The 13,555-nt window shown below is 35.8% G+C and overlaps 1 protein-coding gene and 1 pseudogene across 1 annotated transcript in view; both read right to left on the minus strand.

Moving 5' to 3' along the window:
- The window catches only part of UFL1 (UFM1 specific ligase 1), a 31,711-nt gene extending 18,734 nt beyond the window's left edge, over positions 1-12,977 (minus strand). Inside the window, exons 1-7 of the mRNA XM_021693073.1 lie at positions 12,847-12,977; positions 11,467-11,612; positions 9,730-9,758; positions 8,974-9,071; positions 8,349-8,463; positions 6,637-6,767; positions 382-440 (exon numbers count right to left, since the gene is read on the minus strand). Of these exons, the coding sequence (XP_021548748.1) occupies positions 382-440; positions 6,637-6,767; positions 8,349-8,463; positions 8,974-9,071; positions 9,730-9,758; positions 11,467-11,612; positions 12,847-12,923 (655 nt within the window). The 5' untranslated portion in view covers positions 12,924-12,977. The remainder of the gene's footprint in view (positions 1-381; positions 441-6,636; positions 6,768-8,348; positions 8,464-8,973; positions 9,072-9,729; positions 9,759-11,466; positions 11,613-12,846) is intronic.
- Positions 1,706-1,828, minus strand: LOC123325677 (annotated as a pseudogene).
- Positions 12,978-13,555: the final 578 nt, after the last annotated feature.

Below are 13,555 nucleotides of genomic sequence, written 5' to 3' on the forward strand. Positions count from 1 at the left end.
TAAAAATTTTTTAGACAAACACTGTTTACTTTCATGTTAGAAAATGTAGCAAGACTCTGTAAGAAACAAAGTGAAAATTATTCTTTAATCCTACAATTTTAAATCTCTCTCTATAAATATATATGCATAGCGGTATTTTACACACACATACAGTTTGTTTTTCATTCTACTCCTTTGGGGGTAGCCAACACTAAATGTTTGGTGGATATAACAGATAGATATATACATGAAAATTGGTATAGGGAAACCTTTCAACTAGAAATATTTTAGTTATGTAAGTTTTAAGGTTAAAAGAAGTCAAAACATGAAAAATTAGTAAGTTTCACATTAATAGTCTATTCAGCAGCTAATTAAGTGACATATAATTTAAAGCAAACTCACAGTAAAGCAGCTGCTCTTGAAATCCATATTTTGAAATGAGAGAATTTACTGCTGTAGGCCTTTATGGAAAGAAATAAAAAGATCTTACTCATTCTAGAATTACACATATTTATGAATTATAAAAATAACTAGGATAACTAGTTTACGAAAAACACCATTTAAAAGAAAAAAAAAATGAAGGCAAAAATAATACCAGATTTTACATCCTTAATCAGAATTACACTACTGAAATTCCAGGGGAATTGATTTGTATCCACAATCCAGGAACAATTCACTTTCTCACCAATTTCCACCTCAGATTTAATGATACCTGATCTGCTTTTATTTTATGTTCGTTTTTCTTCATTCTATTCTTTCTCTCTGGGAGGCTCTTTCTCCACCTAAGAAGAGTCAAGTGAATGTTATCTGATTCTGTTTTTGAAGAAAAGTGAAATCACACATGTAGTGAAAGGAATCTGGAATGATATACTCCCAGATTAGGTAGATGACTGGGAGGGATCCACTTAAAATGCTCCTTTTTGTTTAGCACTATTTTCTGTAATGACTGTGTTTCTTAAAAAAAAAAAAAGCTCTAATGAGGTATAATTTACATACAATTCAAGCATCTTAATAAATTTATAAAGTTGAGGAACCATCACTATAGCTCTCAAGTCTAGAATGTTTCCATTACCTAAAAAATTCCTTCACAGATGTTTGTAGTTAATTCCTGCTTCCATCCCTTGTCCTAGAGAACCACTGATCTGCTTTCTGCCTCTATAAATTTGCCTTTCTAGAAATTTCATATAAATAGAATCAATATATGTCTCTTATGTCTGGCTTTTTTCACTTAGCATCATTTTGAGGTTCATGCATGATGAAGCATGAATCAGTATTTACTCCTTTCTATTGCTGAATAGCATTTCACTGTATGGAGATACCACATTTTTTATTCATTCATCACTTGATGAACATTTGGACTGTTTCCAGTTTGGGGCTATTATAAATAATGCTGCATGAACATTTGTGTACATGTCTTTGTGTGGACATATCTCTTTATCCCTTTTGGGTAGATCCCTGTGAATGCTTTTCTTTTATAATTATCTTTTTTTTTTTAAGGGAAATTATAAAGAAAACACAGACTTTCTTCTTATGACTATATATTTTTTCCCTATTCATTTTAAGCCAATTATGCCTGTTTTCTGGTTTGGGTTTAGTCTATGTTTCTATTTTTATGCATATACCTAAGAGACTTTTAAATTATTCCAAGTACTCAATTCTCTGTTGATTATTTAAGATGTTATGAATTTTCTCTATGACAAACTTGGGAGAGCAGAAACATTTGTCTGAATATGAATTGATATTTAAAACACCTGTGTTTGGGAATTTTGGCTAAATTATTATTTTCAATTAGCAATAATCGCGCCTCGGACAAACCTCATTGGCTACGATACTGCCATTGCGCAAATTATTATTTTTATCAAATTCTAATGTAGATTGTTTTTTTATTAAATTAATTTATCCTAGTGTTTCAGCTAAATTATCTAGAGCCTCCAAACCAATAAGGTCCATTTAAGTGCTTGGTGAAGTTTGCTCTCTGTTTATCTTATAATTATTACAATCTTCTCAAGTTCTATTTTTTGTTTTCTGTTCCCTTCTACCTGAACACATTTTTGAAGGACTTTATCTTAAAATTTCTGCGTGCATAACTTAATTTGGGTTTTCAGTAAATATTTAATTGAACTGCACAAAATTTATAGCTTTTTTTTTGTATAATAAAACTTAGCTGTTGAATTTTTATTTCAATTTGGAATACAATGTAGTTTAGTATACCTATACATCTCACTGTTCTATTTCCTGATCTTCTTTTTGGCTACCTATAACAACAATATAAACCCTTTTAAAATCAGAGATGCAGGTGTTTTCTCTGAAGTTAGACCAGAAAAGTGGGGGCCGGGGGGTTCCTTATATTTAAGAGACAAATATGATGATATGGTACATTAAATGAAACTATCTGGGAGTCACACAGCCTAGCAACATCTTTTGAGGCTCAGAATTTGTTTTGCCCTCATGCTTTTTTTTTTTTTTTTTTTTTACAGTATTGCTATTTTATGCTAAATTAGGTTCTGAGCATATGCATAATACCTCTACACAGAGAAACTGAGGGCTACTGTGAGTCAGAAAAAAATATTATTTGCCGAACCTGATGATAACTACACTCACCACAACAGTCAAAGAAAAAAAACTGTCAATAGAAAAACATACTTTGTTTTTATTTTTTGACCAAGTAATAAAAATACAAAAAATACAAAATATAGTACAAAAAGTACAAAAAAAATACAAATAAAAATACAAAAAAGGTACAAAACTGAATCCCCCTTCATTCTTATCTCTCAGTTACCCAGTTCTCCCAGAAACAACAACTGCTAACCAGTTTCTTGTGTTAGGAGGGCGCAGGCTGTCAGAGCCGATGTGGAGAAAGGAGGGCATCCACATGGGAAAGAGAGCTGCAGCAGCAACGGGAAACCAGTTACATAAAGGGGAATCATTCAGATAAGTAAATTTAACTGACCCTTGAACAACGTGGATTTGAATTGCACGGGTCCACTTTACATGAGTTTTTTTTAATGATTTATTTATTCGTTTGAGAGAAAGAGTGAAAGAGCACATGAGCACAGGCTAGAGGGGCAGAGGGAGAGGGAGAGAAAGTCCAAGCTGACTCGTGCCAAGCGTGGAGCCTGACACGGGGCTCAGTCTCAGGACCCTGAGATCACGACCTGAGCTGAAACCAAGAGTAGGATGCTTAACCAACTGTGCCACTTAGGCCCCCCATACGTAGATATTTAAAAAATATATATAGTACAGCACTGTAAATGTATTTTCTCTTTCTTATGATAATCTTGGTTTTTTTTTTAAAGATTTATTTATTTGAGAGACAGAGAGAGAGCACAAGTGGGGAGGATGAGCAGAGGGAGAGGGAGAAGCAGACTCCCTGCTGAGAGGGAGCCCAGCACGGGACTGGATCCCAGGACCCCAGGATCATGACCTGAACAGACGCTTAACTGACTGAGCCACCCAGGCACCCCATCTTTCTTATGATATTCTTAATATTTTCTTTTCTCTAGCTTACTTCATTTTAAGGAAATGGTATAGAATTCATATAACATGCAAAAGATGCGTGTTACTCGATTATTTGTCACTGGTAAGGCTTCTGGTAAACGGTAGGCTGTTAGTAGTAAAGTTTTGCTGGAGTCAAAAGTTATTTTCAGATTTTCAACTGCGGTGTGGGGGTTGGTGCCCCAACCTCTGTGTTGTTCAAGGGTCAACAGTATATTCAGGATAATGGGAACTAGGTTTCTCAGGGTCAGAGAAGGGAGCTGCAAATATGGAAAAGGAGAAAACTAGGACAAAACTAACTGGGCGCTTGGATGGGAACTGGAAGTATCAAGTGTGAACTCATGGTTTTTGATAAACATAAAAATACAAAAATATGGCTAAAAAGAGGGGTGGATACACATGTGTCTGTGTATCCCCTAACTTGTCTGCTGAGAGGCTTGGGAGCAGTGATGACCAAACAGCAATAAGCAATTTAGTGTCCAGATCTTGGTTTCTAAATAGTATACTCGACTAAAAAGAACCAGGCAGGGTTCCTTGGGGAAATGGCTGATTCCAGGTTTGGGAGAAGAAAAGTATGAACTGAGCTTACAACTTCTTGTACCAGAAAGAAGAGAAGTGCTCCAAGAATGATGGGGTCATATTGAAAGGACACAGAAACCAGCCTGAAGGGTGGGCCAATAGCTAAATCAGAGCCAATTTAAAAATATCTAAATAATGATAATAATAGATTTTAATCCAATGGATAAAATAGAGAGCCATGAGTCCATACTGATTTAAATAAATGAATAAACTGAAAGTTTGATAAAAAACAGGGTAACTTATAAGATCTCAAATTGCCCTCCCCACAAATACTTAATTATAAAGGAAAAACAAGTAGCTTTATGACAAGCCTAACAGATACCTCCTTATTAAGAAGTTATAATGCACACCATCAGTAACTAGAAAATCTAAACTGTATACCCCTGCTAGGATTCAATGACAAGAACACAGAATCACTTTGGTTACATTCCTGTCAAAGATGCATAACCTGAACATCAGCATGAAAAAACAGCAGACAAGCAAAATTGGACATTTTACAAAATAACTGGCCTGTGGTATTCAAAAGTGTCAAGGTCATGAAAGTAAAAAAAGACCAAGTAAGTGTTCCAGATTGAAGGTGACTGAGGAGACATGACAATTAAATGCAATATGTGATTCTGAACTGGGCCCTTTTACAGTAAAGGACATTACTGGAAAACTGGTAAAACATGAATGAGATCTGAGGACTAGATGGCAGGAATACATCAATGTCAATATTTTGACGTTTGTATTATAGTTATGTGATTATATAGGACAATGCCCTTGTTTGTAGGACACAGACTAATGTATCTGTGGTGATGGGATACTATGTTAGGAACTTCCTCTCAAATGGACAGAAAAAAAAGGTTCTCTTGCAATTTTTCTTTAATTGTGAGATGACTTAAAAAAAAAAAAAAAAGGAAAAAAAATGGTTGCACTAACTAGCAAGCTTTCTCCTCTAACCTAGTCTTTTGTACCAGTGCCTTGCATGTATTAGGTGCTCAATAAATGCTTCTGATTTGCTGAATGACAAAAAGAAACTGCTGTGGCTACCATGTAAAACAATGTTCCAGAAGGTAGTAAGAGTAAAAGAAGGGAGACTGGTTAGAAAGCTACTAAAATAGTCTAGTTAAAAATGGACTGAAGTGGGGTGAATGGTCATGCCACACACAGATTACATAAATATTTAGAATACAGAATTCAAAAGCCTTTGTGTTCTGAAAAAGGGGGTAGTGAAAGAAAGGATGTTGTAAAGGATGACTCCCAGGACTCTGGCAAAACCAATTGGATTAATAACATTTACTAGTAAAATGGAAACACAAGTGGAAGAATAAATTCAGGTGGGGTAGGGTGGGGTAGCTCAGGGACAGTGAGTTATTTTAAATATGTTGAATTAGAGGGACTTGTAAAACATTTCAGTAGAGATGCTGTGTGGGCAATAGGATTCTGAAATTTAAAAGAAAGGTAAAGTCACCTAGGAAGACAGTGCCAGACTAAGAAGAAAAGATGGCCTGAAAGAAAACTGTAAAGGCTAGGGAAAGGAGGAAAAGCCGGAAAAGGTGACTTATAAGGTACAGCCAAAGGAGGTAAAAAGAAAGCAGTAAAATGTGATGTTTAAAAAAAAAAAAAAAAAAAAAAGGAACGAGAACATTTCAAGAAGGAAGATGTAACTGGAGTTAAATGCTGCTGCTGCCAAGTCAAGTAAAACAAGGTCAGAAAGTATCCATTAGAGTTCATGATACTGACATCATTACCTTGTAAGCTGGTAGAAGCCAGATGGGTGAGTTGAGAAGTGACAGAAGGTAGGAAAACTAAGACAGTAAATGCAGACATCAACTCTTGAGATGGTTTACTTTAAGGAAAGGGACGAACAAGGTGGCAGATAGAGTGGAATATGGGGTTGAGAGAGGTTTGATTGTTTTAAAATGGGAGAAATCTGGACCCAAAAACCACTGAGATAAAGTTAATGACACAGGAGAGAAGGGATAATTAAGAATGTAGGTTTTCTTAATTCCATATTGGAGTGTCACTCAGGCTCCAAACACTTCAGAAATTCTTACTTTAGAAAAAGTTCAAGTGATTTTGAAATGAATATTGTTATTGATTAGAATTGTAGAATGTCATTTGGTAAAAAGGGTTCTAAAATCATCTAGTCCCATCTGAGGCTCAAAGGAGTTAGGTGACTGGCTTATCTGCTGCAGCTCACATGGTTATTGTGTGATAGAGCTAGGGCCTGAGGACTTCTGACTTTAAATTGCATGCTCCTTCCATGATCCCAGGATGACTTTCTAAACTGATTTGAGTGTTCTGTAGACCTGCATCTGGAGTCATGAGGGTGATTAACATGGGGAGTGGAAAGAGATGTGGGTTGGAGAGAGTCTGGCTACATTCTAGGGCTCTGGAATCCCCATTCTCGTTTCACAGAAGCTACCAACCCTTCTATATGTCTAAAAAATTAGGGTCCTGCATGAGATTTTAATTAAAAAAAAAAGAAAGAAAGAGAAGAAAAAAGCTGATAGAAAAATAAAAAGCAAACCATGATCAAAGATATGTAAAAATATACATATTTTAAAACAGGCTTTAAAAAAAATGAAACAGGCTTACCGGGTAATAGCACTGAACAGTCCACGGATGCGTGCTTTATGTCGAGCTACAAAAGCTTTAGTAAATATGACTCCTCTGTTATCAAGATCAATCTGTCCATTAATAATTCTACCTAGTCGCTGAGTTAGTGCCTGGGGTAAAGATGCAAATTTTTATTAATTTGAAAGAATAAAATTATATGTATATAATTGTATAGTCTTAATAAAGTCATGCTGCTCGCTGATGTTGTATTATCCATATGATTGAGAAATTTCAACAAGCACAAATTCATAGGATATATAAGCTAATATGAAGATTTAGGGTCTAGGAAACTTCATAATCTCAGAGCAGAATCAAGAATTGAGTGAGTATATAGCTGATATGCTAAAAGGCTTTGCTACTTGCTAAGAAGGGCTACTTCTAATGTAAAATAAAAGTGACTGATTAACCAATTTTCTAGATAGAGGCAGCCTGAAACATACAGGCAGCCAAGACATATACATGTCTTGAAGAAGACCCTATCTGGAGCTTCGAGCACTGAGTAAAATAAATGTTATTCCAAGATTCTGAAACCTAGGGAAACATAAGACCTAAAAAGTTCTCTTCTCTGATGCAAATATTAACAAGTTTATTGGTGCCCAGAGATCTCTACTGGCAGACAGCATGATTTCCTGGAAATCCCAAGAGAGTATTTCCCCACAGCTATATTATGACTGGGTTAGGTACATCTGAAATGAGTCTGGACATATTTCACATCCTAAGATGAGTTAAAACTACTCAAGGCAGCCTGGCTGATACTTTTCTGATATAGAAAAACGTATTTCAAAAAACTTCTTAATGAGCTTTTAGAATACTGCCTGTGATATTCAGAAAAACTAGAACTGAAAAATGTTAAGAAAACATACATATTTACAAAATGTATCAATGGCACAGTTTTATAAGAAATCATTTGGGTCTGTTCTGATACTTTTAAAAAATGTTTTAAAAGTACGTTTTTTGACCTTCTGTGATTAAAATACATTTGCTCACTTAAAATAGAACTAAGGCTCCTGAAATGCACATAAAATGGGTCTATATTCAAATGGTATTTTAGATGTAATAATAGGAAATCACTCTCAAAATGGGTGAGTAAATCTGTTTGTATTATAAATTAATCTCATGCAATTATGGTTCGGTAAATTTTTGTAAGCTGAATTTTCTTAAGGTGATATACACCTAAAAAGAGATTTGGCTTTTCTCTTATTTATTCCAATAAATACAAAACAAAATCATCATTTACTGAGTACTTCCACTGTGCCAGACATCTCACTAGCTACACCATATATATAACCTTATTAAAGTCTATGAAAAAGATAATTATTCCCATTTCAAAGATACGTAAATCGAAGCACAAAAGAGTTGAAATAATTTTCCTAACACTGAATAACTAAACAGTGGCATAAATGAATTCAAATCAAAGTCTGTTTAACTCCAAAGCCTGTGCACTTTCCACTGCACAAAAGAAATGTCTATAATTCTAAAATGTCAAACTATTTTAAGAACAAAGAAATAATCATTTCTAAATGATCTAATCAGAGCCATCAATGTACAGGAAGTATCCCCAAAATATACTGCTACAACATCAACAGTCAAATACTTGCAAAAAAATTAATGGTAAGGAAATCTAGTTTTTTTTCTTCCAATTAAAATTCTTTATTTATCTGAAAAGACGTTATACTATTAAGAGAAAGTACCTGTGTCAGAAAGTTTCCAGGAAGATCATAGGTTTTACACAGCTCTGATATGGTGACCTGACCACTTTCTTGCAATTTATCATTTACCTCTTCTGCTAACCGATCCAAATAGTTCCTAAGAGTTTAAAAAAAAAAAAATTAGGAGTAATGATTTTCCTCTTTTATGTTTAATTTCTGTGCAATAATATATGCCAACAAAATAATGAATAGGGTATGTTTAGGTAAACACGATTCATGACTCATATTCTGAAAATTATTTTTTTTCTTATCAATGCAACTAAATATAAGGTCAACCAAATGATAAATGCTCAGATTTTTTTTTAACAATGTAAATTCCTGCAGTCGTTTTTCATTAACAGTTTTGGAAGCAATTTGCTTTCAGAATTAAGATCATACAGGAAAGACTGTAAAAATTATGTTTTGTGCTGCTTTAAAATAATAGGCAAAAAAATTTAAAGTTTTTATTATTTCCAAGTACTCCATCCCATTAAGCACTTACTTTTTAAGTACAATGATCTCAACGATGAAAATCAGCATATGAGAGTTCTAAACAAAATGCCAAACTGGTCACAATTGTTCTAAATTTAAACATTAAAAAAAAAGTGTTCTTAAATACTGTACTTACTCATCTATCAGTTGTCCCAACACTAGCTGCACATGTTTTTCTGATTTTACAATGTCACCAATTCTACTTTCAATATGAGTCAGATCCACATTAATTACCTGGAAAATACATAAAATTCTATTAGTGATAAGTTCATATTGTTTCTTGAGTTTGAAGTTACATATTAGAACTACCTTTTTAAAAACTTACTTTCTCTTAGATGAATTTCAAATTAATTTGAAATATTGTGAAAAGTCTCAAATAAAAAATTAGAAGCTTATTGCTTATTAACTTTCATTTCTGAACAACTACATTTTCACTTGCTAGGAAAGTTTGCATTAAGAAGCTACATTTTCATACAACAGGCACAATTTACACAAGATTTTCTAACTTCTTGTAATATAGTGTACCTTGCTAATGATATGCACACTTATATGTTCTAAAAATATCTTCTACTTTAAAAAATTTCCCTATTCCTTCCATATACTAAAAGCATATACAGTTATTTTTCTCTCCAAATTACATAAACCCTGTAATTACATAAAATGACAACTATGAGTTTATTTGGTAAAGAATAAGTAAATAACTGAGAAAGAAGAATTTATTAAATCAAGTCAATATATCAGAACTTATTAAATTGATTAAATGTATTAGTGAGGACTATAAAACTATTTCTTCACAAACATTATACAAAATAAGATACCAGTATTAGTGAATACTTAAGTCATAGTACCAAAAAATTGAGAAAGGAAAAAATTTTATAAATTTAAAATTTACCTGTTGCAGATCAACAATGTTTACTCGACCTTTAAAGAAAAGACATTTATTGATTTCATATTTACATGTAAGTACACACAAGCCAAAAACTGTAAATATCGACAGATTTACATTTTGGGCAGTCGAAGTCCTCCTTCTACAAAGGACATAAAGCCACAATAATTAATGTTTTCAAATACAAACCATTAGCAGAATAATTCTTTATACTGAAGGCACAGGCAATAATTTACTTTTGAAGTTTCATTAGGTCACATCAGGCCAATAATGAACATCAACTGATTCACAAGTTGGCCGGACCTATTGATTTAAGATTTACCTCCCTTCACAATTTACCTACTGTGACCAAAGAGATACAACTAAATTCAGATGAACTTTTTAAATTTTTGAAATGAGAAGATTTCCACCTATTGGCAAAAGAAAATCTGTCAAGTATTCCAAATTGTACCTAATATTTTCTTAGCATTATGCAGGAAGATGAACCAACACCAAGGGTGTATCTGATAACATCTAATGAAGAGGTATTTTCATAGTTGCTTCTATGTTAATCAAATAGTGTTCAAATTTGCTCAGTAGTTTGTTCACATTTTAAAAAGACAAAGAAAAACAAAAACTTCATGTACCTGTAATAGCATTTCCTACATTATAATAGGTGTAGCACCATATTGTTTCCTAATTTGCAAATACTTAAAGGTAAGTTTTTAAAGAGTGTGGTAGTATAGCCCTATCAACAATCTATAATCCTTTAAAATCTCTGTTCTCCTTTCATAATTACCACCTGATGATAGATAGCTAAGTACCCTCCCGAGTCATGCACTAAATTCATGGACTGTGAACAGAAAGAGTTGATTACATTGCAGCCATCAAAAGGAATGAAATCACGCCATTTGCGACGACATGGATGGAACTGGAGGGTATTATGCTGAGCGAAATAAGTCAATCAGAGAAAGACATGTATCATATGATCTCATTGATATGAGGAATTATTAATCTCAGGAAACAAACTGAGGGTTGCTGAGTGGTAGGGGGTGGGAGGGATGGGGTGGCTGGGTGATAGACATTGGGGAGGGTATGTGCTATGGTGAGCGCTGTGAATTGTGTAAGACTGTTGAATCACAGACCTGTGCCTCTGAAACAAATAATACATTACATGTTAAAAAAAAGAAGAAGATAGTAGGAAGGGAAAAATGAAGGGGGGGAATCGGAGGGGAAGACGAACCACGAGAGACTATGAACTCTGAGAAACAAACTGAGGGTTCCAGAGGGGAGGGGGCGGGGGGATGGGTTAGCCTGGTGATGGGTATTAAAGAGGGCATGTTCTGCATGGAGCACTGGGTGTTATACGCAAACAATGACTCAGGGAACACTATATCAAGAACTAACGATGTAATGTATGGTGATTAACATAACATAATAAAATAAAAAATAAAGAGAGTTCTGTACATTTAATTCTGCTTATGAATTAAATCTTCTGAATTTAAAAAAAAGAAACAGTTGATTAATTCACATATAGAACATATAACTCATAATAATAAAAGATGCTATTTTGTAAGGTGACAATATTCGACTTCTTTTAAATTATATGACCACCTTTACCCGAAGCTATTAAAAATATTAAGGCTGATTTTTATATTAACAGTTGAGAAGGGTGTCCTATACCCTCCAAATAATTTACTATTTATGTTTTAAGTTGTTTTTTCCCTTCCAAATAACCAGAGAAAAAAAATAAGGAATACTTACCACCTCGGACATGTAGCTCATCTCTCATTTCTTTACTAATTTGAGCTGGTGTAATATATTCCTTCCCATCAAGTGTGTGAACTACTTCTAGCTGTTTTTGAGCAATCAATTTATTCACAATCTCAATGCAGTTCCGCTCTGACAACCTGAGAGACACAAGAAGTTTTAAAAATGAACTTGGTACATTTGTGCTTAACAAAATTAACAACGTATGAAAATGGGCTTTTTAAAAAAAGTTTGGGTGAAGAGTCCCTAGGTTCTATATTACAAAATCTGTATCTCTTATTAGTGTAACCATATTGATTCAATAAGTTAAAAAAAAAAAAACCCTCTTGGGAGCAAGCAGGTTTACGTAAGCTTAAATCATGTACCTAATTGGTACAAATCATTCTATTACAGAATTTCAAGTCTGCTCTCCCCTCTGGGCCTTTTTCTACTCTTCAAATCTGAATAGAAAAGTGAGGACATGTAATTTAGGTAGGAAAAAACCCTGCCCTTTTACTTCAATTTCTAGTTTAAGTTCGATAAAAAACCAAACAAACCAGAATTTTCTTTTAAATTAAGTGTGTGATTGCTTCACTACTACTGTTGGTCGATAGGCAGGAGATATGGCCTAGGAAAACCATGACTGCAACTGTTATCCAAGCACTTAAGCATTTGCCCTAGTTTGCTCTCAGTGCTACAAAATACAGTATTAAGGAATAAAGGTCTTCAAGCCCCAGAAGGCACAAAAACATCAAAGGTAATAGATAGTCAACGAATAGAAAAGGATTCTATTAACATTGTATATGTGTTCTGTAACATTAAAAAGCAGAGCTAGGATGCCCAGGACACATCCCCCCAAGGTTTCTGGGTTTGCAAGAAATGCCAGTGTCCAGGAGTCCTTAAAAGTGACAGATGGGACCATGGGTCTGGCCTAGCACAATTCTTCCGGTGCACACAAAGGCAAAATGTTTAAAGAGTCAACATAGCATTTTCTAAGTACTGTATTTTGGCGTTAGCCTCTCCTTTCCAGCTTATTCTAGGTCAGGAAATGTATAATAGTTAATAATGCCATAGGGACTTGACGGGTAAATAAGGACCAGAGGGACCCTCTCATGACAGCTAGATGTCACCAGTCTCGGCCATCAAGAAGGCGGGGCACGCCAGCTCTTGGCTGGGGCATGGCTCGGGGGGTTCCGGGCCGTAGTAGCTTTCGGGCTTCACCGCCGAGAACTGTACTTGGAACTGCAATCCAGGTTATGGGAGGAAGGAGAAGGCAGAAACGGTGACACAGAGGGGGAAGTGCGGGGTCCAGAGCCAGGAATCCCCGGCCTCAGATCACGGCGTGGCTGCCCTGGGGCTATTTTGGACTCCGCAACGGAGAGGGAGGGTCGGCACCTCTGTGTGGCCTCGGCGAACTGCGCCCGCTGGAAGTCAGCCGCCAACCGCCTGATCTCCTCCCAGGCATCCGCCATCACGGCCCTACTCGCCGAGCCGCCGAAGAACTGCAGACACGTCAGCCTAAATGCAGCGGGAGCCGAGGCGGAACGGGCCGCGCGGAGGGACAAGAGACTCCTTCCCCGATGCAGATACCGAACGCTTGCGCCCCGCTCCGGCAGGGGCGTGCCGGAAGAGCCGTAGCCCCGCCCACTTCGCGTGGGCGGGGCGTCCTCCCTGTTGTGAAGCCGCAGGGTTTTGCTGGAAGCCAGGTGGCGAGGTTCCCGCAAAAGGGTGGGATGCAGGAGGAGTCAAGTTAGAAAAGTGCTACTTTCGGTCTTTGTATTGTAACTAATGTTTCAGGGCACTGATAATCAGATTAACGAATTTTCTTTTTCTTCTGCCCTTCATTTGTTTTTTGGGGAGAGAGTGGGGAGGAGATGTGCCTGTGCCTGCAATTAGTAATATCTCTTCTTCCCTAGTTATTAACAAGGAGCAGTCCATTGGGTATCATGCTAATTTTTACGTGGGCACAGGGCACAGAGTACCTTTTGGGAGACAAGTGGGACACAGTACTGAAGGTAGGTACTCTATTTTTTTGCACAAAGATGACTAATTCGGGTACCAAAAAGGCTGGGCATTGCTTTCATGGTGTTCTAGATTTAGACTG

This window comes from Neomonachus schauinslandi, chromosome 8 (genome assembly GCF_002201575.2).
Source record: "Neomonachus schauinslandi chromosome 8, ASM220157v2, whole genome shotgun sequence".
NCBI classification, from domain to species: domain Eukaryota; kingdom Metazoa; phylum Chordata; class Mammalia; order Carnivora; family Phocidae; genus Neomonachus; species Neomonachus schauinslandi.